Genomic DNA, 21,266 nt, shown 5'->3' with positions numbered 1-21,266 from the left:
AAAGTTGATTTTAGTGACACAGGGCAAATAAACTTGGCTTGAGTAAAGGCAGTGGCATAGTACCACATTTAAGGTGACCGTAAAGCCATGACGCTACTGATTAATACTGAACAATGGATGAAGCCAGCACTTTCCGAAACCTACACAGCTAAAAACCAGGTTGGGGCAGGTTTCAAAGAGACGGGTGCATTTCAGTGCTGTCATGCTAACGTGTGGTAAGTGCTCTACAATGTGCCCCAGATGGTACTCATGAGCTTCAGTGGAATGACTCCTACTCACGAGCTTCAAATGTGTTGCTTGTCATAAGCAGCTGACATAATATGCCCCAGATGGTACACCATCTGTGGCGCATTATGTCAGCTGCTCCATCTGGAGCACATTATGTCAGCTGCTTATGACAAGCAACACATTTGAAGCTCGTGAGTAGGAGTCATTCCACTGAAGCTCACGAGTCATTACTGACTCGGGACTCAATACTGTGGCTCAGTTTCATTTATCGACTCCAAAATATCAGGTTACCATGTGAAAGAACTTGCAGAGTCAATAAGTGATCAGTGTACATTGTCACTCATTTGGCCACACTGCACATTACATCAACTGTGTAATCTTGCCAGTTAGCAATGTAACCACAGTCAAACAGAAGCTTTTACCCCATTACACTTTGGAATACAGTCTTTCAGACAGCACTGCTAGAATTCACAATTGGAAACCTTCATAATTACTGCTTAGTTAATAATAGAACATGCTGTAGACTAAAGCATTTTTGTGAAACTAGAGATTTGAGTAGCAGTGTTTTCATGTTCACATTTTTCAGTGCAACACGGCATGTTTTGTTCATTTTTAGATGTATTCTCGCTCACCCGATAGGATGTTATGGACTTGATCATAACCATGTTTTGTTGCACTTAGTGTAACTACATTCAACAATGCATCCAATTCTAGTATGTATTTATGAATATTGTTGAATAATGTATCTATCACCTGCTTAGGTGTGGGTACAGTGCACCAAATGCAAAATCAATTTTTCTGTAACCCTCCCTTTAGACAATGTTCAAATTTGGAGCGACTGATTTATATACTAATAAATAGAAACACAAAAAAAACAAAAGAACATCTGACATGCACATCTTTTTGCAACCATTCGAGAGGGTTGTGCCACTGTCATTACTGTTGAATCAGTCCAGGCATGTTCTCATACGGCAAGGAAACAAAACAAGTAACAAAAGTTCTGCAAAGAGACTGACATGAATGTAGTAGCACAAAAAAAAAAGACAAAAGTAACCTGCACACCTGGTAAGTAACCTGGTAGAATACAGTGCATTTTACATACCTCCAATATCATGCCTCTTTAAACATTTTATCTCTGACGAAATTGCACAGGAGCTGCAACAAGGGTGATGCTGCCCATAGTAAATAAATGGTGCACAACGTTTGAGTGGTCAGGAATCTAGAATGCATTGCGTTATTCAAATGAGAGAATTGTCAGTTACAGTAAAGGCTCGACGTAATTAACATACATATAACAAATTATCAGTTGCAACAAAGTAGAGTTAAAGTGTTTATTGCCGATATCAGTATGCAATAATATATTCTTATAAAAAATACAGGACATAACGAAGGTATTTTTGTATTGAATGGAACCCTGTTATAATGCATTTTTATTTCAGCAAATGCATTTTCGAACTAAAAGCTTGCTACATTTTCTTCAGCAATTTTTACCCATTTCTTCAAGATCTGCAGTATTTCCTAGCATGTGCTTACATTAGCATGTGCATTAGCATTAGCATGTAGCATGTGCATATCAGCTTACATTTTTTTATCACTGTAAAATAGACATACTTACAAACAACCTTTCGTGACAATGATAGAAAAGCTACAGCAGTAGAACTTCTGCAAATGTGTTAGTGCGCCAAGTTCGTTGTGCCTTTTGTGCAAGGCAGCCGATTTCAATGACCTCCGATTACAAGGATCATTGAAAATGTCAGAGCTTCACAGCGCATTCTCTTTGTTTGTCAAAGCACATGGTATAAGTAGTTACTCGACAGTTTAGCACTGGCCAATACATAAAAGAGTCAAGCTAAAAAATGATATTCGAAATTAGCATCGAGAGCCACCTGTTACAAGTTATTTTAAACTAAGTTCAGTAGTTCTTTCTGGGGTTTTATGTGCCAAAACCAGTTTTGATTATGAGGCACGAAGTTCAGTAGTAACCAGTATGTGTATGTTTTCTGTTCCCCAGCTTGCATAAACAAGAATGAAACTATGGGACTTATATCTTCAGGAGTGTTGCCTACGTCGCTTTCCCTGCTTTGCTACAGGAAGTTGTTCATGACTATAACGATAAACAACCCAAAGCAATACGGTTGATGTACTGCTGTCATGAGGCATACACAGTCACCACATGTGCCAGTTATTCAACCCGGTAGATGTTCTTGAAGTATGCCAACAGGCACTGCCAAGTGCCGATTTGACAACATAAAGAAATAACACCGCAGTCACATGCCCGCTTTTAATGACCATTGAAACGCACATGTGTTATTGGGTCCGTTGTGCCTTTTGTGCAAGGCAGCTGACTTCAATGGCCTCAGATTACAAGGATCATTGAAAGTGAGCATGTGACTAGCATAAGCCTATCACACAAGGTGTTTACTCAAGGAATAGTAAGCCACTGTATATTTTACATGATCTCACATGGTGATGACTGCAAAAAACCAATTGCATTGACTTACCTACATCGTAATCACTTTGTAACTGCAGTGATCACAAATGTACATGCAATTTACAAATGAGAGTAATAATTTCATTCCATATTATCCGGCTTGCATGCTATCGCATTTTTGCCGACAACATATTCAGTAAAGCCAGGAAGTGGATTCCTTCAGGACAATGTTTTTCTTCATCGAGCTGGGACATCTCAACGCAGCTCTGGAAATCACTGTTGCATCTGTCTAACCAGCTTAGTCTCTATGAAAACAGAGTATACAATGCTACTTTTGTTACATTATTACGAGCAAGTGTTATTGAAGTAATTGAAGTACAGTCAAACATCGATATACCGAACCTAGATTTAAAGAAATTCGCAATGTAGCGAATTATTTTTATTTCTCCATCTTTTCAATGAAACCACCAAGTAACGAAATTCGCAATATAAGGAAGTTTTTCGCTGCAAGTACAACTACGTTATATCGAGGTTCGACTGTACTGAAATGTCAGTGTCTGAGTCGCTGCATTCGGAGCAAACAAGAAAGTCTGTATTCACTGTGCACTGCTTTCGATTGTATGCTTCTCTTTTATTTGCTTATTTGATATACCACATGCTTCAAATATAAGAGCCAAACTTGTCAATTTATACAATGTAGTGAAGGTAATGACCTTTCCTTCAGCAATACGTTACTAGCGGTTGCAGACGTCGGTAAATGTGTGGCAATTAATTTATTATTACCGATATTTAACTTATTAGGCATTTCATTAGTTGCTGTATGGCAAATGCTGCCAAGTGTGGAATTGAAGCCAGTCAGTGCTCGACGAATGTCTACTTAGCAGTCTAGATTTAGCATCACTTTAGAAATATTTGCCTTCAAACTGTCATAAAATGCAATGCTGTCCCACTAAACTTCATCAAGCATTGTAACAACAGAAGCTTTTTCGAAAGACTTTTTACCAGGAACTTCCATTTTTCCACAATTCCGGAGTAGGTGCTAGTCTTTAGGATTCCTACTAAGTGGGCATGCCTTGAGCACCGATTTTCACTGGCTCTCTTGTGGCTCACACATTGAAGTTTCCCGAATCTAGCGTAAACATAAGCAAGAGATATACAGGACTCCCAGAAAAAGCCTGTGGGTCAGCCACAATAGTCATGTATACCTGACAGGACCTCATGTAACATTCAGCTGTGGTGTTCTTCCACTGTCCCCTAAAGTTGGAGAAGTTTAAAATTCACAAGCTTTTTTTTTTTTTCAGGTCAGCATTATTGGAAACGGACCAGCAGAGCAAATTGAGAACATGGAATGTTTTGGCGACTTTGGTCCTCAGATGTGAACTACTTCATGCCTGTAGTACTCTCAGAAATACTACTTGTACAGCAATGACATCATCTATTTCACATCCGGTGTGCTCAGCAAGTGCCAAGTTCAGTTCACAAATCTGCATGATGCCGATCAATAGTGTCATAAACAATGAAAGATGACAACCTGTTTCACAACAAAAACAGGCTGGCACTGACAGCGAACGTGAGCATGTCTCTCTTGAAAGTACCACACAGGTTGCACACATTATATTTGTGGCACAGGCACGACCAGCAAGTGTCTTAAAGTACTACACCAACTCGCTGCATATGGTTCTTGCACAGCCTAGCAAAAAGCAGAAGTAGCAATAAATGCATGACCAACTCTTGCGTGTCATGAACATCGCTTGTTACACGGCCATTCACACATCTTCCCACCTTCTGCTTTTCGCTAAGTTGCGCAAAAACCATGCACACCACTGTTTGCGTTCCAACAGGTTGGCACAGCACATGCGATTCATGGTGTCAACACAGAGTTGTTTCTACATTTACTTCTGTCTCCTTTAAATGTTATATGTTGGTCGCTATCGCGGAGCAATCACTGGCTGGGGAGGGGGGGATGGGCAAGTATGGATACCACGAACTGTTCATGCAGTGTTTAAGCAGTTAAAGGGACACTAAAAGCAGTCACTAAAACAGTTTAGCCTGATAAAACTAGTTTTGCAAAACTAGTTTTGTTAATTTTGTGGTAATAGGTTGACTATTAGATGAGAAAATGAAGATCGAAGTTCCAATTTTTTAATGTCACACCGCAACCCAAGCACCAGTATGTCAGTGCGACATGGATTTCAAAGTACTTTTCCATATTCGGGCCAGTATGGCTCAGTTAAAGTCCTGGAATCTTGCCAAGTTCAGTCTTAGCCCTTTTAGAACAGAGTGCGGTTGAACTTTACTGATAAAAAATTACCTAAGTCCAAACAGATGTCATCAAAATCCATGACGCCATGGTAAGGTTGGTGCGGGAACTTCGAGGCAGCGTTGCCACGAGTCTTTCGTTTTTGAGTCTTTTAGTGGCTTACCAATCCTCCTCCTCTCGATGAAAGAATGGCTTCTTTGGTATAGCAGAAACAATTCACTAATAGATCTGAAATAATTTTTTTAGTGTCCCTTTAAAGTTGGCAGCCTGCACATCTCTCACACCTCCCATTTTTGTCCAGTTTGTCCCTTCATTGTCATGGTCAAACATGCCCTGCCAAGCTAATACTATGTGGCAGTGCTACAACATTCGTAACCAGGTCCCTGTATACTGTGAAGGTAGCGTCACTCGTTCCTGCTGCTGCCATCATCATGCATATTTCAGCAACTGAACACTTACATTTTACAAACAATCTTGCCGATAGAAGGGTGCAAATGGCCCTATTTTACACCTCCTTCACGATAACCAATGATGGCAATGGCTCTTATCCTGAAAAGGTGTTTGAAAAATTAGATGAACAGTAAGAGTACACAAGGACCTTAATACGTAAGTTGCATTACTATTTGGCCTGCTGAAGTGAAAGGCACAAACATGACACTATCCTGCATGCGTTCTAAGTGGAAGCAGCCACACAAGGACAAAACAAGGACACCTATGCCACCTGCAGGTTCCATTCATAGAGACGTGCGAATCTTGTCCGAAGCGCTGACCTGCCCTTCTGAGCGTATTGTGGCATTGGGAATGATGAAAAGTGTGCAGATCTTGCAAACGCAGTCTGCTCTGCTCTGAATGTCCTAGCAGCTTTCTACTTTACATTTTCAGACGATCACTTTGTCACCAGCGCCAACGTAATAATTAACAAGCAGCATGAATTGCTGCTCTCCACACATTTCTGTATGCAAAGAGTGAATTTATTGTTGGCATTTTAATAACTTTCAGCATGGTTGTCAGTACCTTTAGGGTCAGCTTGCTACGTGTGTCCTTTAGTCAACATAAGTTATCTACAACACATGTGCCAAGTGCTTAGCATCAAGAGGCAATTTTTAAACAATCACTTTGCATCACAAGTGCCTAACTCAATTATTACTTAAAGTAATAACCGTAGCATTAACACAACAGATACAATAAAGGTGACAGGCTGACCACTAACTTCCTTGTGCCTTTTGTGTTAACACTTCGGTTTTGCTTTTAACCCTGTAGTGCTCAACTTGTGTGCTAAGCCGAGATTGATGCCACAAAATGCTTATTTAATACTAGAACATTTTTCATTGGCCAGTTGGTTCATAACGAAAAAGGATAAAACGCAGTGCAGAATAAATAAGGACGAGATGAGTACACAGGACTGGTACTTGTTTTGTGTGCTCAGCTCATTCTCATTTATTCCGTGCCACTGTTTTATTCATCTTTGCTGATTTAAGCATGGGCACTGCCTCCTTCACTAGATGCCTGCCGTGTTGCTTGTTTTCCCACTGGAGCAGAGCTTCCCGTGGTTCAGGGTAGTTGCAGAGAGGCGGGGCTCGCAGCCGACCCTACATCCTGTTGCGGGGTAAGTGACAATTACGAGGCTGGGATTGCAACAGACGCCGCTATAATCTCGGAGGCAGGGCCACGTGATTTAGGTTTGGAGCGGCTAGCGCTCGCAGCCGACCGTGGCGGAGAGAAGGAAATAGGAGAGGGGCAAGAACCAGCTAATCGGCTCACGCAGCAGGCATCTTCTAAAGGAGGCATTGGCATGGGAAGCTTTAAGTAGAGTCCACAGTTGCATCTTTGATATGCTGGATAAAGTTTCAGCTGTGGATGGCTCAACAAGCAATAGACTAACTTTCGAGTGAAATAACATTTCATTGTTTTGGTTTTTGTACAAGCGTACTTCTCCATGGCCAGAAATAAGGGTGAACAAGTTGTTCCAATTTTCCTTCATGTGGAACTGTGTTATGGCATTACTGGGCCCTTAGCTATCTGTCTGTGCAGTGCACAAGACACCGTGAATATTTTTACCCAGACCCAGAACAAATGCAGGAGATTTCATATCGGCGAGAGAGGCTCATCAGGAACCCTGGGGCAGTGTTATCGAGTTATCACTTTCAGAGGTATGATCGCTTTTGCAAGATTTTGCATGACTTGGCACTGGATGCTTTGATATAAGTGACCCAACAGCATTTCTGGCATTGGGCAAAGATAGCAAGCTTGGCACAATGCCAGGAATGCTGTCAGCTGTATACACCAATGTGTATTGTGTCAAGTCACATGAAATCTCGCGAAAAAGATTGCATCCCCGATAGTCATCGCTCGAGAATACCACCCTGTGCTACAGTGCCTCCAATAGCCCCTCCCCTGTGTTGCTCAAGCAAGGTGAATGGCATGTTATTGCTTCCTAGGTTGTTTTGCATGCACTTTTTGCATTTCTGCGGGTTTGGAGGCTGCCTTTGTTAGGGGGAAGGAAGTGTTTGCTATTTCAGCTTCCTGCCCTTTGATGTGTTGCCTTTCATTTTTCAGCTCATGCTTTTAAAGCGTTCCACTCTTGCGCATTTTCATTTTATGAATGACCTACCACAGTCAAACACAATCGCTAGTGGCAAGAGCTGCATCACATCTTTGCTCGTTACTGCTGGGCACTGTTTCGTCTTAGCAACAGCTCAAGAAGATGGCAAAGTGTTACCACATCTATTCCCTACAGTGTTCAAAGACAAACTGCTCATTAGCCACATCAAAGGTATCACACGTACCAACAGAACGCAAAGGCACATAGTAGCTACAAAGCTACACTATGCAAATGTGGTCCAATTGTGTGAACAGCTCTGCAAATGAACCAAAGTGCATGCAGTCAGCTTTCATATGCTCAAGTTAGTGTTAGCATGGCTGAGCTCAGCAATGTAGAATCTCTGCATAAGGGATGCAACATAATCATCATGCAATCTGGTGCGGTGCCGAACCGTTTTTTTAATAATTAACATAAAAAGCATGAAAGTCAGCAGACAAGCGTCATGCAATGGTGAAATGATGAAAGCTGGGTTAGTTCAAACTTGGACGTCCAGGACGTTTCCAGCCCTTGGTGCAGAAAAAAAAAGACACCTAAAAAGAACACAAAGAAGGTGTCTGGATAGAAAAGATGCTGGAAGTCCTTGCCACTATAATCCTTGAAAGATGCTGGAAGCTTGGCATCCCTCCTGTCCTGCTGTGCTTTGTGTTCTTCTAGCGTGCACCTTTTTTCTCCCCAAGTGCTAGAAATGCCTCAGATTAGCAACTGTGTAGTTGCACTGCCATACTATTCTCTAAAAGCGGTGCCTTGAACCTTTGATGCTCAATCTGAATCCATACTATCAGTTTGTACCAGTACAGTAGTTGAAAACAAGCCCTACCCATTCAGGCACCAATTCTTTGATTCAACAACTGTAAATGAACCAGGCTAGTCAGCACACAAATTGTGCCATTGAGCTTCAGTATTTGCACCAATTTGTTTTACACTTTACATTCCCCTTGCTTCCTCTCCAGACAATTGAAACCTGCATGTACGCTCAGGGCAGTCTTCTTAACAGCACAAAAAACACAAACAGGAAAGAAGACAACCTGTCTTCTTTCACATCTGTTTTTACACAGCAATTATGTCATCTTGTCAGGAAATAAGACGACTAGTCATCTTCTTTCCTGTCCATGTACTTTTTGCGCTGTTCTTAAGATGAAGCTTAACCAACTTGCCCAAATGTCTGTTCCGAGCTGAGGGTAGTACTCCATTTTCTGAACAGTTGTCTTTCGTTATTTTCCAGGTGAAAATAAAAGACAAAGTACACATAATACACTTCTGAATCTAGCTCAAACGTGCTTGAATTCTGCAGAATAAAAGCACTCCAAAAATTCGATGTTGCTACCCCCTGAAAGACTAATTTAAAAGGAGTCAATGGATTTCTTACCCCCTTGTTAGGATGCAATGCTCAGGATGGCAAATATTGCAACACTGGACCTCTTCGATTATTTGTCCCCGACAGTCCCGAACTGTCCCAAGGCAGTGCTTTCAGCCAACGAGCATTGCTGCATATGCAGTACTAACATCCAACAGAAACGCTTCAAGGCTTATAATAAACTTTGGCACAAACAGGACAACAAAAGGTCGTCCTGTTTGCACTAACGTTTGTTATGAATATGTACCAGCTAGCCCGTCAATGCATTCTGCTTCTAGACTTCTAGTAGCGTACTTACCCGAATCTAACGCGCATCTTTTTTCCGAGATAATGGGTTCGGAAATTGCCTGCACGTTACAATCGAATACAAAACCAAAACCGCGTTGGCGGCATTGGCAATAGCCTACCATCAAACACAGCGTACATCTTGTCATTTCTGACCGTGAAAGTTGGGAGGCATGGTATATTTTCTTTTATGAATCAGCGGCGTTACATTTAGGTGCACATTTATTTTCTTACCGTTAAGCCCTTGAAAATGAGGTGGTCGTATTTGGGAGCGCGTCAGAATCGGGTAAATACAGTAGAACCCCACTGGTACGTTTTTCACGGGACCGTAAAAAAAACGAAGGAGCCGGGAAACGCAAGAGCCGGGAAACGGGAAAAATTGAGAAATGGGAGCAGTGTTGAACTGCACACAATATTATTTTATTTCTTACGGGTGAAAAAAAGTCATGGTTTTGCCCGACAGCCGAAGTATCGATTGTGATATCAAATTAGTGGACAGCTATACCAAGTAAGAATATTAATATTATCGTCCATATAAATATGTAAACATTCGCTTATTAACTATATTAACAAGCATGGTGTCAGCGCCCACAGGCAAACACGAACACACACTCGATGAGTGCAGACACGCGCTGTCAAACGCTGGCGCGAGGAATTTAAGTGCCACTGCAGAAGCAAGCGAAGTGACCTTCGTGCTGTTGTCTATCGTTTCAACGCTAACTAAGCGCCGAGAACACACAGCACGCATAAAGCTACGAGCTGCCGATGCACCTACACTACGAAGACTCTGCCCTCAATGCAGATCTCTTTCAAGATGCGGCCTGCTCGACCGCGCACCACCTCGCAGTACGCAGTTGATGCCAGAGCACAGCGCTGCCTGCTATCCCTCGCCCCTCGTCGGTGCCTCGAGCACAACGAAAGAGGGCGCGCTTCCTCCCTGCTTTTCTTCCTTTCGCGCGCGAGATTTAGACGTGCTCGTCGGCTCCCCTCGCACACTTTCACTCGCACATACAGCATACAGCACGTGATGATGGCGTTATCACCCTTAGACTTTATAAGCAACATCTATGAGCCAAAACCAATTTTAGGGCCTCAACGCGTCATAGACACCACCTTTAGATAGCAAATACGGATCTCAAGGGCCATACTTTTGCTGGCGGAAACTGAAAATACGTCATGTGTGGCCCCCAGCACTTTAGACAGCCTATGCCATCATCAAGGAGCAAAGCCAAGCGACATGAAAAGTCAAAATGGCCGCTCGGGCTGGCGCAGGGTGGCAGTTCGTAACGTATGATGTGGGAACGGTCCCACAGTTGCGACGTAACAGCAGGATTACCAATGCATTCGGTTCTATGGGAGCTGTGCTGGCACCGGTCGAAAATGACGTAACAGCCGGGAAAATGCAGCACCCGGGAACGTAACAGCGGGGTTCTACTGTACAATAGCCTGTTTTTGCCATCCTCATTTGTAGACTCCGCACTCTTTAAAAGAGTGCGACCAAAAACAGTAATAGCCAGTGCGGTAAAGCACACACACTATGCTGTGGTCAAGTGCATCGTGTACATCTCTCCCATCCTGCTGCGCAAGGTTTGTACACTAAAATATTTGTACACCCTGCAGGGTCGAAACCTGTCCCACACCAATGGTCATCCCCAATCTTGTGTGCGTTTTCTTCATTCATGCTTTGTGCCTGCTACTTTCGTGCCAGAAACGCTACAGCATGCCGAGACATGCATCACATTGCTAAAGGGGAAAGTAGTGGGCATGCAGCGTTAAACGAAGTAAAGACACAAGAGATTGATTACCACTGTTGTGGAAACAAATTTATGGCCAATCGAATGTACACTTTTTAAGAGTAACCTCTACAAACCGGGCCAGATATCAATCTCAACAGAACAAATGGAGAGGGTGTTCCCATGGCACCTACCTCTACCTTTGAGAAAAGCACCCGACTTAGAACTTGAAACCAGGCATGGTCCAATCTCGCAACCAAGTGTGGATCTGCAAGTTGTCTACAAGTCTTGCAAGAAACCTGCCTCCGCCGAGTTTGCACAATAAGTGCAATCACAAGAATTTGCATTTATTGGCATACTAAGGGGCCACAAGCTGCTCTGCACTTTCAAATACAGCGCGCATCACTGATTACACTCACTATGTACATGATGCACCATCCTGCACTGCGGGAGAGCATGCACAAAAGTTCTATCACGTTGGCCAGCAGTTCAGGCCTTGGAATTCCATTCGCATCCCAATGCCTCCTGCTGTTGGTCATTAAAAGCACTGATACTCATTTCCTGTCCTTGCATCACAGTTATCGAAGCAGGCAGCAGCGATTGCAACACTCGCAACATAGTCGCGTGAACCAAGATGTAGGAAGTGGCAGCATTCCAACATCTTGGTTCGGGCGAGCCACTCACTTTGTTCAAGTAACATTCAGAGGAACAAAGGTGCTGGAACAAGCATCGCATTCCAACATCTTGGCTACCCTGCTCACGCTCGCCGCAACCGAGGTGCTGGAAGAGTCTTCCAGCAGCTTGACTGCAGAGAGCACCATGCCATCACAGCACATCCACACACACAACGCAAGATGCCAGAATCGAACCGATCAGGCTTTCTGGCACCTTTGGCGTCTCCCGAGACATTACTTTTGTCTTTTTCTCACCCCACCCCCTCCCCACCAGACGAAGCGGTGCTGGCACGCGTCAAGCCACGCATGTGGGTCTGTTTTATTTAATGTGGCGTCGCCACCGTGTTCACACTCTCTCTCCACTTTTTTTCCCCCAACGGGCAGCGGGAAACGCACGTGCGCGTCAATGATGTTCGTGGCGCGCTGGGCCCGGGGCCGAGAGTTTCGTGGTCAGGCGACTGTGTCCTGCAGTGAGACCGGCAACTGTCGTGGCGCCTCGGTGACAGGTCTTCTGTCACTCGGCCAGAGCTGGCACTCAGTGCCCAGGGGCTCAGTCCTGAGCAGAGCTCACGCCACAGTCCTTGTGGCGAATGTTCAGGAGCCTGCACCAGAGAGGCGTGTGCACCAGTGGCACATTTTAGACACAAGGTTACGACTTTATGATTCATACAGTCAAACTTCAATAAAACGAAGCCACATCTGAGATGAACATACCTTAACTATATTCATTGCATGGCGATATCGGTGCGAAATATTTTATACTTACTTCATTATATCCAATAATTTGTTATGCTGAGGTTCAAATGTACACTCACCAGCAAAACTTGGGAGACCACAGCACCAACAAATATTTACAATTTCTTCTGGCACACATTTGCAATGGGAAATTGATTACATATACAGTCAACTTCGATTAATTCGATCCTGACGGGACCAGCGAAAGTGATTGAATTATCCAGCGGGTCGAACTGACCAAGGTGAATAAAAAAGGACAAAGCACATTGCCGATTCATTTGACCGCATTTGTCCAATACTAACTAATACTAACATATGACGATACTAACGATACTAATAAATCAAATCCGTGCCCACTCTCTATGTGTCCAAAGTAGAAAACTAACGTAGAAATGACAGAGCTCCTAAACAAAGTGGAAATCCAGCGTGCACAAGATTTTTAGCAAGAAGATTGGACAATGGTTTAATACGTGTTGCATAGTGTTGTGCGAATGTGCGAATATTCGAATTTTTGAAATAGTAGTTTCAATATTGCGCTATTCGACGTTCGCTACCAAGTTACTTGCTGTTCAGTGCCATGTTTTTCATTGAAACAGTTCGCCGCTGTTGGCAAATTGAAATGGGCACCAACTCCGCCTTTGTGATCCTCGCCAATGGCTTCGAAGCTCTGAAGGCATGGCGTGTTGCATAATGCCAGTTACTGAAAGTCAGCTTCGCCTCAATACAGCAGTGTTAAGCGGTGAAGCAGACCAAAAGAGGGAAGGGGCAATTGTCATGGGACACTGTTTGTATTCCTTAATTATACACAAGTACACCCGCCGTCTCCTATCTCTGCACGAGCACCGATACACCTAATAAGTGTACTGGCAGACCTTTAGAGCTATTCCGAGATGCCTGTGGCGATTTGAGCCCTTGGGTGCAGTAAAAGGCATGTACTCATGTTTTCAGACTGCCCGCTTTTTTTGGACGTTTTCGCGGCTCCTAGCGAGTCCGAAAAATCGAACGCTGACTGTATATTAAATATAGTCAGTTAATCAACTTTCTTTAACAATGGACAAAAGAAACCGAGCAACAAGCTCCAGATACGCCGGCATCATCTTTGCCAATCTTGGCACCCTAATTGCCAGCACTCTTTTCTCACCACCGCCGCATCCAGCCACTAAGTTACAAAAAACAGTTTCAAACATTTAAAAATTTCTCCTAACATTCATAGTTGCTCAGAAACTTATTTGCGAGAAAACTCAAACATTGTTTAAAACATTTAAACTATAATATTCCGAAAGAGAGCGATAAGATGAGTGAATGACATCAACATTCAAATGTATTCCAATAAATAAGTCACACTTGAATTGTGGTCTCATTCTCACAAATTAGTCCACTTAATCATTGCACGTATCCGATAATTATCTTGCATGCCACTTTGCGGCCAAAATTTTTGGATAGCAAATATTCGATGTTAGATTCGAAAATATTCGGCCAAAATCATGATTCATTTCGAACTCAAAATTCACTATTCGCACAACCCTAGCGTTGCACAATGGCAACCGGTTTCCTAAAGTCATCTTGCCACACAATTCTTAAAGTGTACTTCGCTGCAATAAGCCCATGTTATACGATAAAGCGTACCACCACTGCAACAACGGTTTTGGTTTCGTATCCGACTACACTGCGTAGGCAATTTTTAGCCCAATTTGTGTGGAAAACAAGGGCAGATGTTAGAATTGGGTACATACCATAACCTGACATTGTGAGCTACTTTTATTGCTTAAAAATCTTCCTAGGGCAATGGGAGATGACGTGTGTTCAATGCATTCACTGTCTCCTAAGCTCCATCGAGACACATGCTGCCACTAAAAGAGTTGCTATCGGGCTCACCATGCGTGCTGACTGGTGAAGTTCGAATTATCCAGTAAAGACTAATTTTAGGATTGAAATAAAAGTTTGGGCCCATAAAAATGCATGGGTGCCAACTGAGACCTTCGGACAGAATCGAATTAACCGGAAGCAAATTAACAGACGTCTACTGTATTGCATAGGTCGAACACACCCACATAGGGTGTACCAGCTGCCATGCCCAGGCGGCAAAGAAGACTTTTTTGTTGGCACCACCGCTCGACAAACTTTTGCTTACGAGTGTAAAAACATTAGAACACTGCTAGGCAGATTAGCCAACAATTTTTTCAGCGCTTTTTTTCGTTCTTCGCTTTCTTTCAATGATACTATGTGATCGTTAAAGTGCGCATGAGGTTGGCGGTGAGTGATGATGCATTTTGCACGGCCAGGCATAACGCATCATTTTAGATACACGTAATTTTAGACACAAGTAGACCAAATGTTAACACAAACCAGACAGAACACAGGAAAAGTGCAACCTGGAATGATTTTAAAAAATTGCTTATTGTGTATGAATGACACTTGCTATCACTTATCTATTGCTCGGCGATTATCCACTAGTCATGGATAACACATTGTTAGCACTGTTGTAACAGCGCAAACAACCAGCGACCACTGATGCTAGTAGTTACGAGTAAAGTGGTGACTGCACATCACTAATAAAGCAAGGTTGTCACCTTGCAAAAGCAAAAGACTGTGTAAAGCTTCTTTCTCGTTGGCTTGACTACTTTTTCTTGACCACTGCACCACACGGCCAGCACATACACAATGCCGTGGCACACAAGGTTGTGCGCTCGCCCAAAAAATACATGCTGTGGGGCACACGAGCATGTGGTTATGCTCTGCAAAGTGTCAATGCAGCCAGCGCAGCCACACATTAAAGGAACCCTACGTAGGTGCAGTGAGGCATAGAGGTGCGGCTTCATGTCATCCACTGCAATGCTTGGGTCTGTCAAACTGTTATTCTGTGCAGCGAAGTGAACTTCACCATATGTTACTGCCTGCCTTCAAGTTTGCCCTATAAACAAGTGCCCCCAAGGTTCTAATGAATAAGTGAGTTAAATTTTTTCTAATTAGTCTAATGAAAGTCAAGTTGTTAACAGATGAGTGTCCCCGCTTCACCTACAAGCTCCTCTGCAAAAATGCCACATTCACTATGCTCATAGCCTTTTTTACGAAAAAATCTATATCGCATAAAAATCAGAGTGTGTGCATGTGCGTGCCCGCGCACATGCATACACTGTCCCAGCCACGTGCAGCCCACTTTAAGTGGCAAACGGGAATGTGCAACTCGCGTTCCATACACACCAAACACAGTGTTCCTCTTTTAAACATGACGCACTATGCCAGAGCACTGGTACATGAACACAGTGTCTAAACAAAGCACTTTGCAGCACGGGCACAGCTTCACAAAATGATAGCCACAGCATATTCAATTGTTACAGTAATACCTCACTAGTATAACAACGTTCATAGAGAGAGCTTAAATTACTTCATTATATCCATTACTTCTTTAAAATCATAGTCCACCCTCACAGTTGACACTGCCTGTGCCAACAAGAGGATAGCGCATTGAGCTCCTATTGCATAAGCCAAAGCCGATGCAAAAGCCCAGGGTGCACCACTAAAGGATTGAGGAAATCCGGTTTCTGCTGTCAGTGCCATGACTGCTTTCTCTGATGCAGCCATCAAAGGTAATCAACGTTGACCACTGTCATGCAGGCAAAAGTGCAACAACAGGTCCAATCTGTTAAATGAGCATGCCGGTATAGTTCAGCAAGCTGCTGATTTCGTACAACACTCGTTGCTAAGCAGTGCTCAGCGATTCAAATGCGATACTCTGAGCCCATAACTGCCAGCTCTTGCTGTGCCACCGATGGACAGTGGGGAGACTGGGCCGATGGACTGTTCTACGCGATGATGGCAAGAGCATGTGTGATACATGCCAACGTCTGACCCCTAGCGCTCACCGGTGACACAAGCACTGACCGCTGTGCGGTCCGAGGATTGCATTTGATTGGCTGAGCAGTGTGCATGAGTAGACACTTATCGCCAACAACAAAAGGGCTTTTTCTTTTTAAACTCTGGTATCCAGCCGCGATTGTTGCACTAAATCAGTGCACTTTGCAGCACGCCGCTGGCAAATTCACGAAATGCTGGTGAGCAATCGCTGAGAACGTGAGTGCAGAGGTTGTATTTTTCCTAACAATCTCATCTCATTCTCCATTCTTTGTGCTCTTAAGCCCAGTGGCTGATCCTGGCAATAATGACTGAGCCAATGACGAAGGTTGAAGTGAATGGAAAACAAAGCAGGTAGTTGTGTAAAATACATTCTAATAATGTAAATGCACTCCTGCATGTGTGGCATTTTATATCGGGCAGAGAGAGATTGTGCAGCATGAATTGAACCACCCTTTCTCCAAGTGCCACAAACCAAGGACTTCAATGCTTGCATTTCATCCAGGCGTAATAGTAGACAAGCCCTCAACCAGGGCGCAACATGTTGAGTGCACAGAGTGTAGCAGAGTGCAAGACTTGTCCGCATCATCGGTGTGCGGTGGCAATATGGAGCAGTGGTGAGCAGCAGTTGAATGCAGCAGTGGCCACCAAATTTGTAGCGCGGCAGGTTCAGTGCATTAACAGCAGCCAAAAGTTTGTTGGGAGTTTTGAACTGCTACATCAGATGACCTGGCAGTATCGTCGTGCATCCCTAGATTTCAGCCTAATCGGCATGCAATGATTCAAAAATCTTCATTTTGAACAAAAAAAAGCAATGTTGGACGTATCCATCTAAAAAAATTATAGCTTCATTAAAATTACATTTTAATTGCGTGGTTTTCTATGAGAATTTGAAGGGAAATCCCCATTACTTCATTACATCCATTATTTGTAACACGTTTCGTCGAAACAAGGACCTACTATGTAGCCATAGGTGCAAGAAAAAAAATCAATATACATCAACACCTCTCTTTCCCTGTTGAAAACTACCCGCCAAGTGGACTATGACACATCCATGAGTCACTGTACCCGCACACGCCCTAGCATGAACCAACATCACTAACCAATAAGTGCTCCAGCAGCATCTCAGCAGATCTGCCAGGAATATGGCAATCATCCTCTGGCAGTTTCTGCTCAATATTCTTTTTCTTGATTCAAACTGCTTGTGCAAGGTAATGCGCGCTTGAAGAAGAGAAACAGTACTCACATTGCTTTTGCTTCTTGTGGCTATCGCCAGGGGCCCTTTGGTTGTATGTTCTTACGCTGCTTCTTTGCAGCCATTCTGTCGCCTGCCGTGGAAGATTCACTGTGCCGGGAGGAGTGTTTCACCCATGGCAACGAAAACTCCCTGCACGAGGTGAAAGAAGCATTGAGCAGAAGGTAGACACTACACAGACACTCGCAAGACAAAACTACCGACACGCACTGCTTTTGTACAACAGCAGAAAGCAACACACAAGACACATGCGAGGCTGAACGCAAGCTTCCAGCAGGCTTTGTTTGTTGCCAAGCCAACAAGTGGCTTCTTTTTCATTTTTACTTTTAACAAGCAGGTATTTAGAACATCTTATGGAGCATACAGGCGTGCATTCATCATGCTGAAGTGGATCATACGTAGAGGAGGACATTACTTGCATCGCAATGTCAAGGTGGTGGCTGATTAAGAAGATTCGCTAGTCACCCCTTTTTTTATCACTCACTTTAGGACACACAGTGAAAGTGAAAAACTGAAGCAAAGTTGTAGTCATGTCTGCCTAAAAATCCTACGCATAGAATGACTTTTGACGTACATTTTCTCAAAATGTGCCATTAAATACTACATTGGTGTTCCATGCAGTTGTGTGTCCAAAAATCCTTTATCTAGCAGTTCAGGATGCCCTTAACTATGCCAATGCACTTTTTAGCAGATTTTGGGAACAGATGTCCTGAACGTGGTGCTATTTTTAGGATTTCTGTCAAACAGATGCAACTGCTATACTGCTGAGTTACAATTTTGCATTTGCAACATGTGCCTAATGTGACCAGATGTCCAGATTTAGGTGGGACGCATCCCGCTTTTATCACTATGGTCCTGCTGTCTCACGGCTTGCATGTGGGACGGTGTTTTGTCCCGCTTTGGCCTCTCTGCCACAAGTTGTCCCGAAATGCCTGCCCTGTGGTGCCGAATCGGCTGCTCACTTACTCAGGTGTGGCAACGCCACCTTCAAAACGACTCGAGAGGCATGTGGCAAAGCAATACACCGCCAAAAGTGAGGCGGCAGCACCTGTGGTGCCCTATCTTATAACATTTCGGACTGGTCAGAAACGTACTTTTGCCGACGAAATGCACCTCTGATCAAGCACTAGAGTGCAATGGATCAGTTCGCTTTCCGAACAGTTACAAGACTACACCCCTCCTATAATGCACGACCACTTGTGGCTTCTTATGTTCTCTTGATCCAGTGATAATGAACAAAGACTGCATCCGAAATCTGGCATCCAAAATACAAGCCAAGTCTGTGTTGAGATCAAAGCCTTGCAGTAAGTGCCTAGTGCTGTTGAAGCACGATAGCACAGTGGTTTGTTAGTGTGCCTAGCTCCCAAATGCACACTGCTTCACTGGCATGGGCTTGACTCAGTGGTGGGGGTTGCGGAAAAAGGTCTCTTTGGGGTTGCAGACAAAGTTCTCTTTCTCTTCACACTGGCAATGGTGAAGCTGGGGATGACACGGTAGCCTAGCAACCACAAAACCACTTGGATAACAACAAAGGATGTCTTCCGCATAATGAATTGGATGAACAGACAAGGCAAACCCAGTTTCAAGCACTTTACTGTCAAAAAAAAAAAGATTTCACAACCTCACAGGCAATCATGACACCGTGATGTCATACAGAGAGAAGTTGTGCATGTGTTGTATCAGGCATAATGTAATTTTCTACTTTTTGGATGCAGCCAATATAGTACACTGAAAGAAAAGAGTCCGTCATTGACCGGAGCAGACAACATGCTCAACAAAGGCTGAAAGCGCAATAAATTAAAGCTGCGTGTTGTGCATCTAATACAGTCCACTGCTGCGTAGTAAGGTAAACGCTAGGCTGTTGTAAAGAATGCACCACTGCCCTACTATGCCCAGCCCCTGCGTGTGATAAAAAGCAAAAGATAAAAAGAAATGTGCAGACTTATAAATCTGACAAGGTAGTCAACAGTTTCATGGAACATGCCCCCGTATGGTAAGCAAAATTAGTTCGAGCATAAAATTCTTTAGCCAACAAGGGACACATGTCAAAAAGCGCCACTGCTGAACATACACATCACACAAGATTAAGATACCATCAAAATTCTGGCAATGGAACAATATTAGTCTTCTCAGCTACATCTAGAATCCCTTATTATTCAGTCTGCTGCCAATATCCTGAACAGAAATTACGGGCTATCAAGCACATCCTATCTACATTAATCCAATACTATAATACAATACAATACTATGCAATCTTCATAAGCTGTTTGATACCTTTGCATTCAGTGTAAAGAAGTAGAATTCTTTATTTTTTTCATTTTCCTTGATTTGGTCAGGAACAACTAAAGAATTTCATGCTCAAAAAATGTGACAAGATATGACCACGGCTAGCTGGTGCTTCGGGGTGTAACGTTCGCAACAAATGAAAACAAAACCCAAGCAATGCAAGGCCTACCCTTTTCCAAGTTTGCACACTGGATGACAACACAGCTGCTCGCCAAAACTCGGCTTGCACCTCACTGTTATTCCCGTCACAATACAGTGCTGGCCCCCACCTGGGACACACATCATCCCAGGACAACCCAAACGAATAATGAAGCACTCACGCAGGCTGCAGCTCGGGTATGGGTTGACCGAAGGCTACGACTGGCAGACTCTCCACGACCTCAATGAATCCGACTGCAGGCACAAGAAGCACGCACTCAGCCACACAGATAAATCCGCAGCCACCGAAAGTTCAGAGGAACACTCTGACCTTCGACATGAAGACACTAGTTACATATTCAACAATGCCCACATTACACCAGAAGCCACTAAACTTGTTGATCACACCGTGGTAACTATGGAATCTCATATTTTCCCACACTCCGCGGCACGCATTGCAGAAATAAGCAGAAGCAGACATTCCTCTTCTCTTCCCATGTGGGGATCCCAACGGCTTCCACACGCACTGGTGGAGAGACTCCTGAAAACCAGTCATCAATGTTGAGCACATGGCCATGGAGCCCCACGCCCATTGGATTGAGTGAAAGAGCAAGGTAGCATTGCCGACATTGGCGTGGCCCATTGAGCGCCAGGGGAGAGGACTGCCAGCCACAACATAGGAAGAACCTCAGGCAAACAACTTTTTCTGTTATGTTGTTCTTTTGTTGCCGACACGACGCTGATTTTTGTCTGCCGACTGTTGGTGACAGCATTTTCCTTCCTTTAAACCGTTGGTCACAGCGTCTTCTGTCCTGTAAACTGCTGTCGCCAACAGTTGGCAGACCAAAATCGGCGTCGTGTCGGCCTAGTATGAATGAGACTATGTTGTTTGCCGTACAAACCGGGCAAAACGTATGGGTCGCCACCAGCCTGCATCTCAGCGAGACCTCCGACTTGCAACAAATACTGTTGCTGCTTGTGAAAATGAGTTGCGTTTGCTGCGCGCCCTCATACCGCCAAAGCCCGGCCATGCAAGGAGTGTGCTCGTGAGTGGGCCATCAAGCATAAGCCTTTACGAGAAAAGGTGTTCTAAGTAAAGACCCTGTCTAGAACATAAACTCCTCAAACGTTTCGAAATTAAGATTGGAACACCCCTCTGGTCGTCTTGCTTGTGATCAAATTATGGTTAATTAGCTGATTTAGTTTTGAATTCGAAAGCAAAACAGGGGCTATGAGAGGCACCACCATAAGAGGATCTGGATTAATTTCAACCTTAATTTCTTTACCGTCAACCCGATGCTTCGCACGGACGTTTTTGCATTCAGTTCCATCGGCAAACAGCTACCACCATAGACAGGAATCGAGCCTGTGACACTTTTCTCTGCAGCCGGGTGTCATAGCCACTCAGCTATTTTACTGCAATGGCAGTTACT

The 21,266-nt window shown here is 43.8% G+C and overlaps 1 protein-coding gene across 2 annotated transcripts in view; it reads right to left on the bottom strand.

Moving 5' to 3' along the window:
• Positions 1 to 11,206: 11,206 nt before the first annotated feature.
• The window catches only part of LOC119441608 (male-specific lethal 1 homolog), a 132,602-nt gene continuing 122,542 nt past the window's right edge, over positions 11,207 to 21,266 (bottom strand). For both annotated transcript variants that reach the window (XM_049661454.1, XM_037706215.2), the window contains exons 7-9: positions 20,016 to 20,088; positions 17,401 to 17,541; positions 11,207 to 12,169 (exon numbers count right to left, since the gene is read on the bottom strand). In XM_049661454.1, the coding sequence (XP_049517411.1) occupies positions 17,421 to 17,541; positions 20,016 to 20,088 (194 nt within the window). In that variant the 3' untranslated portion in view covers positions 11,207 to 12,169; positions 17,401 to 17,420. The remainder of the gene's footprint in view (positions 12,170 to 17,400; positions 17,542 to 20,015; positions 20,089 to 21,266) is intronic.

The sequence above is a fragment of the Dermacentor silvarum genome, chromosome 2 (assembly GCF_013339745.2).
Source record: "Dermacentor silvarum isolate Dsil-2018 chromosome 2, BIME_Dsil_1.4, whole genome shotgun sequence".
Taxonomy (NCBI): Eukaryota; Metazoa; Arthropoda; class Arachnida; order Ixodida; family Ixodidae; genus Dermacentor; species Dermacentor silvarum.
Note: the sequence above shows the minus strand (reverse complement) of the source record. Positions and strands in the feature narration are given on the sequence as shown.